General features: G+C 34.4%; 1 protein-coding gene across 4 annotated transcripts in view; it reads right to left on the bottom strand.

Annotated features, from left to right (window-relative positions):
• Positions 1-21,100, bottom strand: part of PCDH9 (protocadherin 9) — a 986,095-nt gene that overhangs the window by 322,221 nt on the left and 642,774 nt on the right. For 2 of the 4 annotated variants that reach the window (XM_032611593.1, XM_032611594.1), the window contains one exon: positions 7,388-7,589. In XM_032611593.1, the coding sequence (XP_032467484.1) occupies positions 7,388-7,589 (202 nt within the window). The remainder of the gene's footprint in view (positions 1-7,387; positions 7,590-21,100) is intronic. The other 2 variants (XM_032611596.1, XM_032611597.1) reach the window with 1 other exon arrangement.

Below are 21,100 nucleotides of genomic sequence, written 5' to 3'. Positions count from 1 at the left end.
GTCTATTGATAATAATAACAATACAGAAATAATGATACCTGTAAACCAAGCCTGCAGTATGTGCCAACAGCCCTGTGGACCCAGGGTCAATGAGTTAGATAAAAGGTTATTCTGAATCCACTGTCTGTGTTCTTAATCACAACTCCACAATGCCTCCCAAAAAAGCCAACACTGACTATGTTTAGGACTCAAACCTCCCCCAAACTTTCAAATATCTTTTTGATTCTACCCTAATTTTTGTTGTCTTTGCTCTCACTCCACTCCACCCTCATCTTTGCCTGCCCTAAATGTTGTTTGTCATGATTTCCTTCTTGGACTATCTTCCAACAAGATAATCCCTTGGAAGATAGTCCCTTGTCTATCTTCATAACTACATTTACTCCCCAAATTTCAGTCACCTTCTATGTTGTCAGTTTCCAGTTTCCAACTCAGAATCATAATCTTAGTTCCTAGATACATCTATCTAGGAACTTTGTACACCTATCCAAATTTTTAAACTTTTTAAGAATTGTTTCCTAAGCTGAGTTTTTTATCTCATATTCTCTAATTTATTTAATTGTGTAATTTTCTGGTAAGTCTAGCAAACTAAAATCATGGAATACCATCAAGTCTTTCTATTCTCTTATCTGCTGTATCCAATTCGAATGTATTCTATCCTCCCCATCATTCAAAATCTGGTCCAACCTATATCTCAATCCAGGTTCATTTCTTGTCACAGACTGGTACAGTTGTATATTAACCATTTGTTGAGCATCTGTGTTTCAGGCACTGTGCCAAGTGATTATTTATATCAAATAACTGTAGTTTTTATAACAATATTCTCAAAGATATTAATAGCCCCATTTTGGAGGTTAGGAACCCGAGACCACGTGGTGGAGCTAAGCATAACTGCATGTGCCACAAAAACACTGAACTATTCACTACTTACCCAACTAACCATGACATTTCATAGCACCAAGATACCTGCACTGCCAGTGGGTGCTCACACACACACACACACACACACACACACACACACAGAGGCAAACACACACAGAGGCACATGTACATATTTTATTTGCTTAAACAATATCTGTTTATCTAATGTCACTTGTTTAAAGTATCACTCTATAGAATCTTTATTGATTTCTTATTCAAGACTTATTCTATTTTAAACCCCACTTTTTTATGCTTATAAATGGCATTTATTCTAGTTCACTAATGTTATTGGTATCTAGTATCGTCTCTCTTTCAAAAATCAATATTTCTTTTTTTTTTTTGTCTTGTTTTTATGGTCTATATAATGCTCATAGCCTGCCCCTCAGAGAAAATAAAATTGCAAAAAATTTCAGGAACTTTACAAGTTCCCGCAAACTTACTCAAGGCCTCTCTTACCAAGGAACTGACATTAGAAATCTTGTTCTCACAGTAATTCATTTTTTTTTTTTAAGTTTATTGAACCTTGGTTTTAATGCCTGTCCCCAGAATCTAGCAGAGTACCTGACACATAGTAGCCTCTGCATGAATGTTTACAGAATGAATAAACAAATGAACGAATCATGGAAAAGTCATGTGAATAAAGGATCTTAAATGACAGACCTTGAATTGTAAGATATTTCAGAATTACTAAGTCTTATATAAATTATGGCATACATACTCTAGTGTGACCCCTCAGGTTCCCAAACTCCTGGTGTTCATTACCATATGTATCCCCCTTCCCTTGAGTGTGGGCAGGACCTGAGACTTGCTTATGACCAATAGAATATGGCAACAGTGATGGAATGTCACTCCTGTGAATATGTGAAGTTATGTAAGAATGCATATTGCTACAAACTCACTCTAGAGACTGTCTCTCTAACTGCCCTTGAAGAAGTAAGCAGTCATGTTGAGAGGCACATGTGGTTAGCAGCTGAGGGTGGCCTCCAAGGGCTGAGAGCTGTCTCCAGCACACAGCCAGTGAGATAGTCTCAGTCTTACAACTGCAAGGAAATAAATTCTTCTAATAATCTGAAAAATCTAAGAAGTAAATTCTTCCACAGTTTAGCCTGCAGATGAGAAAGTAACCTGGTTCACACCTTGATTGCAGGCTTTTGAGACCCTGAGTAGAGGACTCAGCCAAGGCACGTTCAGACTCCTGACTTAAACTGTGAAATTATGAATGTGTGCTGTTTTAAGACACTAAGTTGGTGGTGATTAACAATAGAACATAGACGGTAGATAGATAGATACATATATACGTATATACATACATAAGAGATGAGTAGATGTATATTTTGTTTGTGATCTACATGACTTAATCTAGAAAATGTTCTGACCTCTCTGATTTTAAGGGGAAAGTAGTTAGTAATAGATAGTTTTTAACTTACATTTAGAAAAATATATTTAATAAAGCAAAAAATTAAAGTTTTATAGCATTAAAAAAATCTAATTTTGTTTTTTTATTGTCTTTTTTTCCCCTTAAACTCAAAGCACAGTAGGTTTGATTACTTTTTCTCTATACCATTCTCTGAGGAACTCTAGATTCATTAACTCAGGGGCCACTATTGTGGGATCACCCTGAATTGATTACAAAAATCCCATGGGGAAATGAACATAATAGGTGACAATATGAAACCTCTGAAAAATTTTCTTTGGGTTAGTATAACTAGTTCAACCCAAGGTACGTATGAAAAAAAATAAACATAGTTCATAAAAATTATTGTATAAAATACTGTGCCCCCAAAATCAAATTCATGTTTAATTCCCAAAGCATATTATGGTTAGTGATTTTTTTTCTTGAAGGTTAGGATAAGTACAATTTCTTAGGACTGAAATTTGATAGGATAATTATGTTTTTCTTCTGGATTTTGCTGGAGCATTTTAATTTTATTAACTTGATTTTTTTCTCACCAAAATGACAGCCTCATTTAAAATCTCATGCTCAAATATTTTAAGTTCTCCTTTTCTTAGCATGTGTGTCCTATATCTTTAAGACTGACAGGAAAAAATATTTTTAATACAATTTTTTACTTTATTCTAAGAATGATTTTTTTCTCAGCTCTGTATCAGGTGCTTTCCATGAAAATTACAAAATAAAAATATAATTTGACTACATTATTAAAACTGTGGAAAATATAGACAATTAAAAATAAATTAATACTCCAAACTGAAGATCACCACAGTTAACATGATATAGGACTTCCTAGGTTTATTATTTGTTTATTTGCTTTATCTTGATAGAACACTTAGTTTGACTGTATATTTGTGTGTTTGTGAAATATTATTTTTTTAGTCAACAAATATACATTGCTGTCCTACTATATTCCAGGTACTGTTATGCCTGGAGAATAGAAAGGTGAGCAAATAGTCTTTAGAGATTAATGGGAGAGACAATTGTGAATCAACTAATCACACACATTCTCTTTAAGGAAAAGATATAAGTACCATGATAAAGAAAATTTGTTCCAATGAAAAGAGGACTAAATAAGATTAAGTAAGACTCCATATATATGAGTTCTATTCTTGACTCACAAACTATGTAACTTAGGCCAAGCACTTCCCTTTTTACTCCTCTGTATAAAATAATTTTATACTGTGTGGGCTGCGGGGTCCTATTAAGGTCGAATTTTCATTAGCCCAGTGCCAAGTAATCCTTGCAGAAGTAGTTCTTTTACAAGTTGTTTGTCTTACGACTCATCTTAGTAATATTCAATGTCTCAAACTTCCTCTTAAAAATGAGATTAGCGTCCTCAAATTTAAAACTCAATGTCAGTGATGACTATATTGTATTACACACTGTCTTAAAACCTGTGCACATTGCAGGTGGTTTCTTTGAATAGTAAAAGCATAACCTGTGAAGTTAGGCACTCCCGAGTTCATATTGTGCCTCAGCTACTTGCTAAGTAGTTTTGACAAATAATTTACTTATAATACTATTTAACTTGCAATATTGGTGTGGAATCATAAACAATATATTAAAACATTTACTAGCATTCCTGACTCATAAGTAGACTTCAGTAAATATTACCCATAAATATACCAGTTATCAAAACTATCCTTAGCGAGAAATTCACCAGCTGAATTCATACCCAGTCCAGATAGAAGTAGAAGCATATGACAGTCAGGGCTTTAATAATATAAATACAATGTGAAATTTTGAACATCATTAAACAGGAGAAAATCCTTAAAATTAGCATTTAAAAGAAAAACAGACGAAAAAATAACTCCATTCATGATTCTCAACGGGACAGGATTAGGACCTAATTCTGAATTAGTGGTAATAAGCTGCTCCCAATTTGATTACATAATTGTTTTTGTTTCTTTTTAACTTGGTGAAATTCCTTCATCACTCTAGCTATATGTCTTAAAATCCTCAATTGAAAATCCCCTTACTATTTTCTTAGAATAAATGGTTTTATTGAGTTTTACATGGAGGGCATGATCATATTAATAAGTTAACTTTTTAAGGAAATATGATTAATTCTGTTATTTGGGAATGGGATAAATCTTTTTATGCAGAAAAACTGACAAAACTCATTGCAAGAAATATTGCATGTGTGTGTGCCATTTGTGAGACAGTTGGCTAAGTATGCACTAGGACTCAGAAGTGCCTAGATCATAGAGACACTATCTCTTTGGTTGCCAGAGGGCTACATAAAAGTCTAAAGGTATATTAAAGCTTAAGTTTCCAAAAACTCCCCCACATGATACCATTTGTATTAATTTCTTTAAAAAATGCATAATGAAAAAGGTTACTATGAAATTATTACTAAATTTTAATTATTTTTAAGAATCATTATATTTGAAAAACTAGGAATCCATACAGATATAATACTTAATAACTCTATAGATAATACAAATTTATATGGATATTGCATGATTGCTATAAAATCATGACTCTTCAAGAGACAGACAGAAAATGCCACTGAAGACAATGGAAATGGTTTAGATCTACATAGCAAGATTATTACTGTTGAAGAGTATTGCTTCAATTACTCTGTACCTTACTCCACAAATTCTTCAAAGTTAATTACAAAAATGTGACTGCAGAATTTTAAGATAATATGTCATAATATTATACTAATATGAATTACTGCTTAGTTATGGATCTCAATGTTTCTAGGCTAGTCTAATGAATTCTCCTCTAGACGTTTGCAAAAGAGGTTAAAATTAAAGTCTCTTTAAATGTCAAAAGAAGTGTTAGCCTCCAGGGGCCCTCTGGGCTCCACCTTTCCCTATCTGACTCTTATCCTTCCTTCCCAATCATGAATAAGGATGGCTTCTCCAGCAAGGAGCACTGTTCTGGTTTAACACATTTTTATGAACGTGATTCTTCTGGGTGAAGTCACTGTGCTGAGTTGAATGTTGGAGTGTACAAGGGTATGTCTTCCCTTGGGTCTTTTTTTCCATGTGACAGGATTGGTAAAAATTCTGAGGAGTTCTTCAAGCAGGCTTGAAAGTTTCCCCCCTACCCCCAGCTTTAGAATCTCTCATGTCTTCTCCTATTTGGCAGTTTACCCAGTGCTATTTTCCAGGTTTAAGAAATTGTTGGATGAGTAACTGCACCTATTAGATAAAGTCCTGGCCTAGGGCAGCTTAGCTTAACCATATTGCAGCATACATTTTTTTTTTTTTTTTTTTTACTTTTACTTCCATGAAAATAACTGGTGAACTACATAGAAAAGTCCTAAAACCATTTGTGCCAGTGTGTTTAAAATAGAGCTTTCCTGTCTTGATTGAGGAGGAGGCCCAAAGACCAGAGGAACCAACCACTGCCATGTGCAGAAGAGGTGGTCAAGAACCAGTTTTGGGACCCTTGCCTTAATGCCAATAAGAGATGTTTTAAAATTGGAGAAAGGGAAGTTGCAGACTAGGAAATCTGTTTAGAAAGAGCTGTCCTACATATCCAACCTCTTTACACAAGTTCTGCAAATGTTGAGACAATGGAACCACAGGTTCAATGGTCCTTAGACTAACCAGAACCAAGAAATCTAAGGAGAATTTTTGACCAGCTCTGCCAAATGCTGTGAGATGAGTAGTTGCCTCTTTGGATATGGCCTGACCTTCTGGATATGTGAAGTCAAAAGATGCACGTATGTTTTCCTTATGGGACCAAGAAAGAGGACATGAAAGATTAGGAACCAGAGCTGGTATGGAATTTGCTTAGATTTTCCTAAAAGATTGGCTGAGGAAAATTTCAGCAGATAGAAGATGCAAATGTAACTTCATATGTCAATGAGAAGAGAACCACCTATCAGACAAACCTGCAGAGATGGGAGCACAGCTTGAGAGGGCGCATATGTACAAAAGATCTCCCACCACTACCCTGAAATCAAAGAGTCAGTTTAAAATCCTAGAAGGCATAAAACACCAGTGCTGGATTACCACAACAGGACTAGTTAAGAAAGTCCTTTCATGCTTTTTACCTCTTCTTGGTATTTCTACTTCAACCATAGAATTGCCAGAGGCACTTTAATATCTAAAGCAGTGAGAGAAAGAGCTAGGACATTACGAAAACATCACCCTAACCCCATTTCACACTATAGACAAGTTTGAAGCAGGTCAAGGTGAGTTAGAAAAAACTTTTAATTCAAATCAAACAGAAATCACAATCATTGCTTTGGACTGGACATAATAATTATTGAATTAGACTTCTAATTTTTAAGTAAAGTGAACTAGTTAGTGATTAAAAAAATTAATAATAACATGAACAAAAAAGACATAGCATTTGCCCAAAATTTTCTTCAAAGGCCGAGGAAGAAGTACCCTCACAGGGCTTACCTGGAATGTATAATGATTTCTGAGGTGAGGTGTGAGTTTGTCGGAAAATAAAGGATTTTGCCAGTCTCATCCCACTCATTCCACTCTTTCAATGTATTGGTTAAAAAAAAATCATCCAAAATTAAAATAGACAAAAAATATAAACCCCCACATCATTATCACTCCTCTTCATACTTGTTTTAATCACCATGTTATATATATATATATATATGTGTGTGTGTGTGTGTGTGTGTGTGTGTGTGTGTGTATAGTCTTCATTGGAAAAGAGCATTCCACAGGACACTTTTTTCTTTTTCTTCATTGACTATGTTCCACTTAACTATATTTAATCAATTCTAAAATGTAAAACTGTCTTCCCATTTTAATATCTTTGACATCTAGATGTCTTTCATAAAATGGCTTCTTGCAATTGTATCTGCAGCATTTTTTCTTTTTTCATGGTTCATAAAATAAAGATACACCAAAGAATTTAACAGCCAATATACCAAGCACATTAGACTTGATATATTTCAAAGAATATTACAACAACAATAAAGGCAGCAAAAAAAAACTGAATGTCCATTTACTTGCTCCCCAGAATGACTGTTAAAACTCAAGGGCACAACAGAAAACCAGAAGAACTCCAAGCAAAGTTTTTAAGAGGACTCACCAGAGTTGGGATCAGAGTTGCCATCTGCTTCAGTCCTCTTGTCCGGAGAGGCCTGGTCATAGAATTCGTCCTGTGGCTGAACCAGAGGAAGAGGGTGTGAGATCAGGGTTCCACTACCCACCGGCTCGTGGTCTCCTAGACCACTGTCACTGCAGCTTTCCTGGGAGCCGTCAGGGAGATGAAAGGTAACCCGGCGCTGCGACTACAAAGAAGACCACAGGACACACCGTTAACATCCTTCCCAAAGGAAGTGGAGGCGGAACGCAAAGCAAAGCAACTTTAACACACAGTGCAATGTCGAGGCAGAATATAAAATACTTGGAACACAGCTGGAAACAAACATTTATTATTTGTCGTTTCCTATGACATATCCAACTTGCAAAATACAAGAAAGAATTTCAATCTTGTGTAATTCAAGAACAAAAAACTTGTGGTATATCATTGAAAGTTGTAGAAAGAAAGGCAAAAACAAATATATATATCTATATGCTAATGGTCAAAGCTATAAAAAATTTAAATAAGCAGAAATACAAAAATGTTTGTTTCATAGATTTGAATTAATGCATAGATAATGCAACACAACATTCCATTTCTTTTGAATGACCTAGTATTGTGTTTATTTGAGGCTTTTAAGGTAGCTTTTGCAATGAAGCCATTATTGTCCACTGGCCCAGATATTGCTACCAGTCATTGGTTTTAGAATATCCCTGTTGAAAGGTGTTTGTAATCCTACTTTGGCATCTATTTACACAATGTCACCATCAGAAGTGACCTAAAATATGTATATGGGTGCTTTAATAAATTTTAGTATTTTAGTAAAATAAAATTGTGCCTTTCAGCACAGATCACTGCTTAGTTTTCTTGGTAAATATTCTTTTAGCTGATATAATCTATGAGATAAGAGAACATTTACAGGTGTGTATGGTGGAGATTTATGCCTTACAAAATTATGTGAGAGTAGTAAATTTGTGCTGTATGTCTGACTACACCTAATTTCCATTTTGCTTTGATAACCAAAAGACCTTTTAATATCGCATTGCATGTGGCTACTTTTACTCAGATTTAATAAAATTATGAATATATAAATAAGAAATATATAATATATGGAGATACAATGTATAACAATTATTTTATCTTACCTAAGATTTGTGTTTTCAAGAGACAATTTATAAATTGTATCCATTTCAAAGAAAACAAATGTAGAGACAAAATGTTATAGGTAGAAATACTGCTATTCTATAAATGTATTTCTTATAGACTGACAATAGAATATAGCCTATTTTCTGTGAGTCACTCATTCAAATCCAGCTCAGAGTCATAATGGAGAAGAGCTGATACCATTTTATTGCTGTTCAATGACCTGTGTGAAGTGATTTGATAGTTTAGTACATTTTAAATGAAATAATGTAGACATCATATAAACTATAATCATAAATGGTCCTAATTGAGTCTACTGTAGCACATTGCACCTTCAAGCACAACTATCTCATTACCATTGTTCCCTCCTCAATAGAGTTTGAACCATGCCTAGGTAAGTGCTACATAATATGCAAGTAAACTTGAATATTAATATCTGAAATGCATTTCTACTTTTAAGGGAAGGTCATGCTACTGATTTTATTTATTAGTGTTTCCTCTCCCAGGTGAATTTAACCCTTGAGAGAATAATAATACAAGTATTCTCTGTTTCTGTTTCAACATGCACTTAATTCATATTAAGTGTATGCTTTTGTAATAAAGAACAGTGACCAGGCTGCCTACAATACATAATTGCCAAACATCTCTTTTAAAGTGATTGGCCTACTAAAAAGTCCATAGTTTTAGTGACTAAAGTATCTTCGGTGTTACCTCTGGAGGACTATCTCTTAGTTATAGCTTAAGTGAATAAAAAAGAAGTCAAAACATAAGAGAGACAATGGAACAATCTGAATGGTTCTGCAATCTTCATAAAGCATTTCTGGGAGATGCTTATAAGGCATTATAAAATATTTGTTTCATAGACAGAAGGAAAAAGGAAAATTAACATCTGTGATATTCTTCTAAGCTCTTTTAATTACAATAGTTTTTTTTTGCCTAGGAAATGTCCAAATCTGCAACATCAGTTATAACTAAATCCAGTTGTTCTCATAGTATCATTGGGCACCTACTGGTATGTAGCCTGGTGTTATATTTACTCAGAATAATAAGGAAAATACTTTTTAAATTATTTCAAATACAACTTATTAGATTCTATCTCACATATACTATACTATGCTATTTCTTTACCACTTTATAATTGAGAATAACAGATATAAATCTAGTGTAATTTATTTGCTGTAAGACCCTGCAAATTAGTGTAATATAATGTTTAAACTACTGTGGCTTACGGAAATACTTCCTAATATATTTGACTCAGAGATGTTTAAGTCTTAATTGGCAAAATTGTGCACAATTTATCAGTCTAATGGGAGGTAGGGGTGGTGATGCATAAGGACTAAGAATGGCAACATAGATATTATAGTATGAAGCTAATTGATCAAATCAATCTTTAACTTATCATCATAATGACTGATGCAAGTGGAATAATGTTTGGAATATCAAGATAGAAGGAGAATATTTGAATAAATTAAAATGAAGGAAAATGAGAATACATGGTACATTATGAAACAGGTGTTGTGGGTGTCATCAAGGAATAGAGTACTTATTCAGGTTTTGCCCAAGAGCACCAGATGAGAAGTCAGAACCAGATTTCCTACCTGGGGGTGCTTGCTTGGTAGAGCCTGGCCCTGGACAAGGACATTATGTCTTTGAAGGAGTTCTTGGCATTGTAGAATGGAGAGAGCAGTGCCTTAAGCAGAGGCACTTAAGCAGAGGAGTGTTGTAAGGCTCAAACAGATAAAATAAGAAGTGTTCTTGTTATATAATACATGACACATAGTAAGTACTCAATAAAAGGTAGCTATAATTCTCAAAATTAATAGCTTTTAACTTCTGGGGTTATCAGTGTTTAGCAGTTATAAAGATGCAATTTCTTCACCCCAGAAAAAAGTATTGTTCTTTGGGAAGAGACCTGCAGAATCTTGGCATGCCTCACAATGTGCCTGTAGGTGTGTCAGCCCAGAGCCTCTCTGAGGGGAAGCTGCTCTTGGGTGGAAGTGAGGTATGAAGACCAACAGTTTAGAGCACAGGGTTTATCCTCAGAGAAAGTGAAGGTTTTCCCACTATTCTTTCAAGAAACCTATGATTGTTTGTATATTCAAAGCGAGAGAGAACTTTTTACTTATAGTCTCTGGGAATTTTGCTTTTGGGTTATCCCCATGGAAAGGAGCCCAGTTTGGGTTATAAATATAGTGAAACTCTGCCTGACTGAATTGGGACAACACATGTTATCATGAGACTACTTCAGACTTTCCAAAGCCTGGGTACTTACATTTTGTTTCCCTGTATCTATTTCTTACCCATTCCATTTTCTCCCGTGGGAAACATTATTATTACATTTGGCTAAGTCTGGTTGATGGTTTGAATGTCACATTTGTTTATCTGATTTATCACTGACAGGTTAGCTCCAGGTCCCAGGCTGCCCCGAGGAAGAATAATATGGGAACAAGAACTACTAAGACTGTTTCATGTTATTTTACTTTGGGACTGCTGATATGGATTCTGACCAAGCGAAGCTTCCATCAGAGACCCTGTACTCTATGCCAGCATAAAATGCCATGCATGCAAATACAGGTATGTCCAGGATACTGTAAGTTGGAAGATGCCACACTGGTTAGGTCTAAGAAACATCACCAAGAACTTTTACAATATTTTTTCTTGTAGGTTAGTATGAAAGAGAGGGAAAATTCAAGATGCCCTGAGAAGATACACATGTTCCTATGTTGGACACTGTTTTCCAAGTGTCTTAGCTGAATGAGTCAGCTAAGAAATCTTAATCATTGCTTTAATTCTTCTCTTGTATGTGTCTTACTGGTACAGGACATTATTCACCAATGAATGATTCACATTCAAGCCTACAATCCCAGTCCCATTAATCTAGATAGGTTCCCATGTGCAAAGATTTAGTAGTAAGGTACATTGTGTCTTTGCATAAAATAGCAAAAATGTAAAAAAGAGTGAAATGTCTAATAGGTAACTAATAAATTATGTAATAGCATACAATTGAATCATTCACAATACTTAAAATAATGTTAATGTTTATTGATGTGGAAAATATTTATAATCTATTGTTAAGTGTAAAAATGAGGTTTGTAAAGATTTTACTGGGTTGAATTGCATTCCTGTTAATGTGCTTTAGGGTGTGAATATGTGTAAGCTAAGATCTGACTATGCATACACTAAGGGTTTAAAGCAGTGTTGTCTGGTCATGGAATTATGATATTTAAAATTTTTATTATTTTGACTACACTAAAATTTCCATACATTGTCTTTGCAATATTAGAACATATGCTAAGTTTTAATACTTAAAATTGTATTCCTCTTCATCACTTACAGCAAAATAGAACTTAGTCCAAGAGAAAGGAAAAACCTGATAGACAGTAGTTGGGCTTGCTCTTGAGCTAAGGATGTCAGACAATCTTATATCACTGTGTTGCTACCCTAACTTTCATTTTTTTACTTTCTTTACCTAGCTTTTTAATCATTGCAATTAAAGATCTTTGCCTTTCCTCAAATCACAAGATAACATGAATATAGGACTAGGCCAATTATTATAAGTCAAATAAACAAATTTACCAGTTAATGACTGGCATTTAAATGATTATTTTTTGGAAAATTATAAATTGATATTATGGAAGTAGAAACAAAGTGCTACAGAATTGTTTAAATATGGTTTCATTTGTAGAAAATCCTTTAAATAACTTTTTAAGGAAATATTTTGATTTAGTTCCTTTAATCACATTTAAAAACTAATGTATCATCTATATATCTATCTAATCTCTAAATAGTAAACACACACACAAACACATCAGCCAGCAATTACTTATGATGAAGTAAAAGACAAAAAGTGTTAAAGTTCCATACATGAACTTTTTTGCTTTATCTCAGCATTAAATCTGATGAAGATATACTTTTTCTTTATTTGAAATAATATTTTCATATGTAGTTATTCTCATAGTAGCAAAGAAAATCATACCAAAAACGGTTAAAAAAATTTTGGAAATTGCATTTTAATTCAAATATTTCTTATAACATTAGTTAGAAGCTTTTTGTTCTTTCTTATTTTTAAAAGAAGCTATTTCAATTGAAAATTTAAGAGTAATAGTTAAGAGTATAGTCTTACGTTGCAAGCTATGGAAAGAGGAATTTTTAAATGACAAAAGAACACATTTTCAGCTAAAACCACTGATTCAATTCAATAGCAAGTTCCTCAATAGCTTCTTGCCATCTAAAATCAATGTGTACTCTACCTCTTAATAAAATCCAGAATCAAGTAAAACTCATAGAGGTTTAGAAGGTAAATTAAATGCAACCCAAAAAGCAATCTATGGTTACAGTTTAATTTGCTGTTACTTAATATTCACAGGCTTGACTGAAGGAAAACATATTAATACACCCATGTTCTTCTTTATTCATGTTTGAGCGCTTTCATCAAGAAACTAAGAAAGAAGCTAAGAAATAGTTTTTTAGGACAAAATGTTAAGGAACTTTTAAATTGGTGATAAATGAAACATTATGAGCACAGAATTATTTTATAATGAGTCATTTTATTATTTGTTACTGGTAAATTGAGTTACTCTCCTATCCTGTTGATTGGAAATTATTGGGTTGGCCAAAAAGTTCCTTCAGGTTTTCCATACCATCTTATGGAAAAACCCAAACGAACTTTTTGGCCAACCCAATACTTATGCTAAATGGTTCTGCTAATGAAGAATTTGTGTATTTTTTTTTAAGCTGGAAATTATTTAGGGATTTTTCTAGTCTATTTTAACCTGTTACATTTATTTCAAATGAGGAAATAAGGTAAAGTCATTTGTCTATATAGGTTTCACTGGGAACAAAACCCACATTTTCTGATATTCAACATAAAGGGCTATTCATTCATTTAATAAGTAATTTTTGAGAACCTATTTGTGTGATTCATTAAAGAAACCTCAACTAAAACTGGAAGCAGGACAGGTCTGTAGGGGGAGCTCTCACATGCCACAATTCATAGTCAATTACTCGAAACAGGAAGAGACCCATGCTTACATCTCCCACAGTAAGTCGTCTCCTAATTTACTATTCTGGGGAAAGATGAAAACTTCTCTGGCCCCTGGATAGCCCATCCAGTCAGAGACTGTAGCAGTCCAACCAATGAGAAGCCTTCATACTTTGGACCCCCAGCTTCTTTGAATGGACTCTGGTTACTAAAGTTCTTCCCAACTCTTGCCTTTTCCTGTGAAGCCAACCTCCCCTTCCTTGTTCTCTGGATTTGCCTATGATCCACCATAGTTTGCATAACTTGAATTGTAATTCTTAGGCCTATTTCCATATAAACTCACTTAAGCTGGTAGAATAACCGGTTGTTACATTATTAAAGCTGACGTACTATGTGCTAGACACCGTCCTACCTGCTAAGAACACAATGGTGAACAAGACAAAAACTGTATCACACAACTTCCTAGAAAGTAGAATTTTCTTAAGCTATTCCCTAACAGTTCTGAGCATGCTTTTGATCAGCACCTGTGTCACCTTTTTTATGATTTGATTCCCTTCTAATTCTTGCAAACTATGCAGACTTAAGCAAGGTCAGTGCATGAATAGACCTTTACTGTATTAATCAGCAATAACCTAGGGAGAAAAAAAGAGGGAAGGGGAGCATAGTCTGAATTTATGCCAAACAATCCCCAGGTCTGTTACTATCCTAAGATTGGAATCCATTGTCAATTTGTGAAAATAAAAAATAAAAAGGATAAAAGAGTAACTGAGACTGTTAGAGTAGGCTATTCTATTCTTGACTCGAATACGGAATCATTCACTTTGCATATCTTTGAATAATTTTTTCCTCTAGGTAGTTGGAGAAATGTTAACAACCTCAAATAAGAGTTGATGAAATCAAAACCAGCAAGTTTTTCTGAAGAACATATATGCTTGACATTTTATGAGTTTATAATGTATATTTTCTGAATGAAGATGATTTACTCAGAACAGAACTAGGAAACCTAAAGAGGATGCAGCAGAAATTAAGTATCTTTATCCATCCTCCAAAGATGCTTTCCTGTGGGAAAAATTCTCTGTCTCCCCAGAAAGCAGTTTGCAGGGAGAGTTGCACTGTTTTAAAAGTAGCAAAATGAAACATGATAACAATCCACTAGCAGTCAGCATTTCCTTCTTTCTTCTTCAACGTTTACATTTCAGAATATTTGGAAGACAAATAGGAAGGTTCAGTTTGTGTTGGAGAAATAATATATAACAACTTCTCTGACCTGGGTGATGGATGTAAAGGTGTCAGCATCTTTAAAATGAATTTTTTGATTCCTAGCATTATCTATGCTACATAAACTAGGACTAGGGTGCAGATGATAACTGGCCATAAAAAGTTGAGTAGCATTTTCAGGGGAAATGGGGAATGCTTGTCTATACTATACTTACTGCTCTGTTAACCAGTTTGCTATCTGCTGCTAAGCAACTGCTTCATTTCAGGATAAAGCTTTTGTCTTTTGTTCTAACTTCAGTACTCAACTGCATGTTTAGTGTGGGAAGCTTGTTTCAGTGTGTGGGGGAAACTCACAGTAACTTAAACTTAGCATGTTTCCTTTACTTTGTAAATGTCTTATTGTGAAATGACTTCCTTAAATTTAAGACATACTTTTTTGTGCTTTGCAAGTAAAGTGTGTTGAATACTTCATAGAACTTCATATGGCTGGAAGACTCATGTTAATGACATATGATGAAATTTTTAGTCTGATTTTATTTTTATTTCCTTTGGATCTCAGTATGATCTGTGAGAAAGTCAGATAGCATTTCTCTCCACATGCAAAAACAATTGATAGCTTTAAGGAACTTGAGAGAAAATTAAATTCTTTGTACTGTTTTTGGGTGTAACCTTGGTGCTTGAATTTAAATATATGAAACAAACATAAAACAGGAATCTCCTCCCTACATCATTTTCCACTGTGGGACACCAGAGAAAGGGAAAAGGGTTAGGAACAACTTTCCTCCTTGGTTTGATGGCATCACCCCACTTTTAAGTTTCTTCTAGGGTCCAAAGCAAGTAGAAAGGATTAAGAATTGTCAGCATTGTTGGTTATTTTGCTCCTTATAATTCTTATTTGGTTCCTGCTATCAGAAACACCCTCAACCTATTTCTTACAGTTAAATGTTGCCCAGTAGGAATGCAGCACGTTGTCTGATCATACAAAATATAAAATGACTATATTAAACAGGAGCAGCTGCTCCTGAAACTACAAGCAGAATTCTTGCATCTATAAATTATATGTACAGAAATAGGAAAGAAACAACTCAGCAAGAGTCCTTTCCAATTTAGTTTTCTAGTATAAACAAATCCATGTGATGCAGGAAGTTACCCTTATCATATTTACAAAATCTGCATACATAATAGTTATAGCAATTTAATTAGAAATTCCACTAAGTTATCACTGTTGTTAAATAAAAATACAGAACCCACTGATATAGCATGTGGTCTTTTACCAAAAGTGAGCCTTCTTTGGATAATAAAAAATCACTAAAAATATGCATCAGATCTGTCAGTATTGTTAACAGAAATAGAGTCTGATTTGGTGTTTAGGATTCAAGAATTCTTCTCAGGGCTTCCCTGGTGGAGCAGTGCTTGAGAGTCTGCCTGCCGATGCAGGGGACACGGGTTCGTGCCCCGGTCCGGGAAGATCCCACATGCCGCAGAGCGGCTGGGACCGTGAGCCATGGCTGCCGAGCCTGCGCATCCGGAGCCTGTGCTCCACAACGGGAGAGGCCACAACAGTGAGAGGTCCGCGTACCGCAAAAAAAAAAAAAAAAATTCTTCTCAGGCAATTTTAGCACAAGTAACAAAAGAGGTAATGGCATCTCCCTAGCATTCCCCTCTGTTAATAATTCTCAATACAAAATAAGACTTGTGAAAAAAAAATAGACCATTTTTTTCTTTAAGTAAGTTGTATTTTTCAAAAGGTAGTCCTTAGATTATACTTATATACTATATTATATTATAATTATCTTCAGACAATGGGTACTTGACTCAAAAGAGTTTGAACATGCATGCACACACACTTTAAACCTCCCTTGTGTATTCAAGTACAAGATCATAATTGCCTAGTAAGAGTGAAAACTAGTAATCCAAGGCTTTAGGGGAAAAATCATGTTATTTCAAATTAAATAATGAAACACAAATGGAGAGGTAGAAGAAGCAAGAAGTAATCTGTATAAATTCTCCAAGAAATACTATTATTGTACAATGATAGGTTGTTTAAGAGTCCTCATGAAAGTTTGTTAGTCTGCACCTAAAAAGTGGTATGATCTGTCTCAATGGACCTTGTGTCAAACACTGCAGTTTCATTTTATTTATTTAACTCTTTGTGTTATTTTTTGTAGTATAAAGAAGAATGTTAAAACTTTTTAGAAGCAGTGAAGGAATAAGAAGTTATTTGAACTAGTCCTCACACACGTAAAGCCTATCTGTCCCTGACAGTCTATGGATTACAAATAATTCTGAGCCATCAATCAAATCTTTTTCAACAAAAAATAAAAACGGTGGGGCTTCCCTGGTGGCACACTGGTTGAGAGTCCGCCTGCCGATGCAGGGGACACAGGTTCGTGCCCTAGTCCGGGAAGATCGCACATGCCACGAAGCGGCTAGGCCCGTGAGCCATGGCCGCTGAGCCTGCGCGTCCGGATCCTGTGCTCCACAACGGGAGAGGCCACAACAGTGAGAGGCCCGCGTACCACAAAAAAAAAAAAAAAGAAAGAAAGAAAGAAAAATGGTGATGGGAATGATATTGCTGGAGGAGGAGCCTCTTTCTAGTCTATGACTCATATGATTCATATATGGAGAGTGTTCTATAACTATTAATTACTATAGGAGCCGTCAAAAGAGTCAGCCATGATAAAGAACTCAGTCCTCACAGGCAGGTTAATGGGGAGACTGATTTGCTTGGGGAAGGTGGGTAGTGGGACATAGTCTACAGAACATAAGTATAGGTCCAGGTTACACTTAGAGGATATGGAAATGTGTGTGCACAGGAACAGAACGTGACCCTGATATTATTGAACAACTATTGAATTCTCTTTTCTAGGTTCTCTTAAAACATGACCCATACTTGCAAAATGTTTTTCCGGAATGGGAAAGGGTGAAGCAGAGCAGATAGGGAAGAAGTTGTCTTTGGCCATGAAAAGCACACAAATAAGAAATAGGCGTCCCTGGAATTTTGTCTGAAATCTTGGACTCATTGGTAAATCATCTCACAGGTAATAGATTGATAGATAGATTGATTTTGGATGGCTAGCTATACTCTAAAAATCAGTGTTTGTATTAACTATCAAATTTTAAATAATTATTAGGAACTTCATTTATCCTTTGTAATTATATGGTGAAAAACGTATTGTGAAAGACAAGCATTTTTTAATTTTGTCATCTTTTAGTTCTCTCAAAGGACATCCATGAAAATATTGTTTGCAGTTGAAAATTTTTGATTAGGAATATGTGATACTCAAGTCATATTTATTTTTCTCATAGTAAGTTAGGAAGAAAATAGGAGACTTTAAAAATATATCTACAGCATATACATAAACTCATGTATGTGTATTTATATATAGATGATGCAAAACTTATGCACAAACTCCAACACAGACTGACATGCTGCACGTGTCTTAGCATGTGAAATTTTCCTATTCTTAGACAAGGAAATTGTCAAATATATCCAAGATCTTTGCTATGTTTAACAATGTTGAAAATGAAATCTAAATTTTATTAATTGAATCTGAGAAAACCTGAATTAATCTAGACAAATCTGATACCATTGCTTTCCAGAAAGAGTCCCTTCCTGGTTACATTTAGTGCCACATAATATATAGTTTCACCTGGTGACAAAAATTAACTTGTTTAACAATGATATTTCTTTTTTTTTTTAATACATCTTTATTGGAGTATAATTGCTTTACAATGGTGTGTTAGTTTCTGCTTTATAACAAAGTGAATCAGTTATACATATACATATGTTCCCATATCTCTTCCCTCTTGCATCTCCCTCCCTCCCACCCTCCCTATCCCACCCTCCAGGCGGTCACAAAGCACTGAGCTGATCTCCTTGTGCTATGCGACAGCTTCCCACTAGCTACCTCCCTTACGTTTGGTAGTCTATATATGTCCATGCTTCTCTCACACTTTGTCACAGTTTACCCTTCCCCCTCCCCATATCCTCAAGTCCATTCTCTAGTAGGTCTGTGTCTTTATTCCTGTCTTACCCCTAGGTTCTTCATGACATTTTTTTTTCATAAATTCCATATATATGTGTTAGCATATGGTATTTGTCTTTCTCTTTCTGACTTACTTCGCTGTGTATGACAGACTCTAGGTCTATCCATCTCATTACAAACAGCTCAATTTCATTTCTTTTTATGGCTGAGTAATATTCCAGCAATGATATTTCATTGAGTGTAGAATTCACCATATAAAATTGTGATTATAAGATGAGGAAAATTATTTTTTAAATAAATGGAAATTGTATAAAATATCTAATTCTTTAAGGAGGAATTACTTAATAATTAAAATAGTGATGCCACTATGCTTTTAGAGATTTAGAATTTGTGCTCTTGAACTGTTTTGTGAACCTGCGTGACATTATATTGCAGAGTCTCAAGATACCAACCATTGGCCCTTTTATGATCTGACTTTACTTTTTGAAACAACTAAAAGCTGTCTGTAATGATGAGCAGTAGCATTTTACAAAGAAGGCAAGATTACAAAATAATATGGCACATTTTCTTCGGTGGCTTAACTTTGAGAACAATTACAAAAGAAGAGTTCCAAAATATTTTGAGAAATGATGATACTCAGTGTAGGAATGGACGAGGGTCAATCTGAAGGACAGCATTCCTCTGTTCTGTTTCTTAGCTAAAAATCAGTCACAGCTTTATTCTCAACTTATATGCAGGAATGTTCTTTTTGGATCTAAATTTAGAAAGAATAATGCAGGTGGTCTTGTATGAGAGAATGAAATGAATGGGTATGGTCTTCATAAGGGGTTTTGAATTACAGAAATCTGAGAAAATCCTTATGAAACAATCTTGCTACATATGTATTGAGCAGTAACATTTGGATATGGAAATCATATCAAAATATTTTTGAAAGTATTAATAAGCATTATTCAGTAGAGCGTAAAACACTGATGTCCTGATAAACTGGAGGAAAATGTTTTAAGTTTCTTTTACTTTGAGAAAATGTAATATGTAACTACTTACTGTACTCTGCTAGAATCAGAGCCCTTATAATGATCTTAAGAACACAGAGAAACTAATCCAGTTGGAATAAACATGACTTAAGACTTTATATCTCTTTTCTCCTGGGTAGAGTGGCCTTTGTTCTTAACATTCAAAGTAGCTGGACTTTATTTCAAAAAAAAAAAAAAAAATCCACCTATTACTGCAGACAGTCACTGTGACTTTGAGACTGATATTTGAAACAAAAATCACTCTCACATCTCACTGATAATCACTACTTGCCCTGTGGCTCTTAGTCTTTCCTTTGAAAACATTACTGAGTCACCAATCTCTGTTATATGTGCACTGAGGATAATTTGCTTCCCTGAATACAAACATGAAATTCAAACATCTGTCAAAAACTTCTGTATGTCAAAAGCTTCTGTAGATTTAGGTAGTATCTATATAATAATGAGCTGTATTCATAAAAAATGAAGTTACTTTCAAAGAGCAAAACTCCCCAATATTATATTCCAAATGTGGACACAGCCATCCAGAAGGTAAGGGTTCAAAAATCTTTGCAATATTTTTGGAAGATAAGAAAGTAAACACTGTTAAGTCCACTTGACTCTAAGATCCAACATGTGTGCCCAGAAATTCCTTCTGTTTTTGTCTGGGACAGAGATGGAAAGATGGTCTCAGAATGAAACATTTACAAAATTTTCCACACCAGAGGTAACTTATTAAACGGTACAATTTGGCCTGTGCATTAAAATTTAAGAATAGTAAGGTAGCCTATAATTTGAAAACAATATTAAATTTCCTAAAGTTTTTATTTAGGATCTTGATAGTCAGAAATATAGTATCCTATGTATATAACGTTAAAAATGATGGACATACTGCTAGTCTGGAATAAATTATTTTCGATGAAATTGTTGTGAGCAATTGTTTAAACAAGTGTACTTAAATAAAATGGGAGAAGAATACAATTAAATATTTGAAAGAAAACTTGCCCTATCTAGGAAATAAAAAAAAAAAAAAAAAAAAAAAAAAAAGAACATTAAGAGCTGACACTAAGGTAAACTACAGGCTTCAGTTAATAATAATACATCAACTTTATTCCTTGTAACAGATGGACCAAACTAATGCAAGGCGTTAATAGGAGAAACTGTTCAGGAGGAGAGTATATATGGAAAATAATAGTTTGTGCACAATTTTTGTGTAAATCTAAAACTGCTTTAAAAATAAAGTCTATTTTTAAAAAATCCAAGGGTTAAACAAAAAAAGAAGGTAGACAGACTTTATCAGTGAAAGTGAAGGGGATTTCAGGCTATGTTCATGGAATATAAAAGATGATAGCGCTGTTTTGCATTATATTGAATTTTA

This window comes from Phocoena sinus, chromosome 18 (genome assembly GCF_008692025.1).
Source record: "Phocoena sinus isolate mPhoSin1 chromosome 18, mPhoSin1.pri, whole genome shotgun sequence".
Taxonomy (NCBI): domain Eukaryota; kingdom Metazoa; phylum Chordata; class Mammalia; order Artiodactyla; family Phocoenidae; genus Phocoena; species Phocoena sinus.
This window is presented reverse-complemented; position numbering and strand designations above follow the sequence as displayed.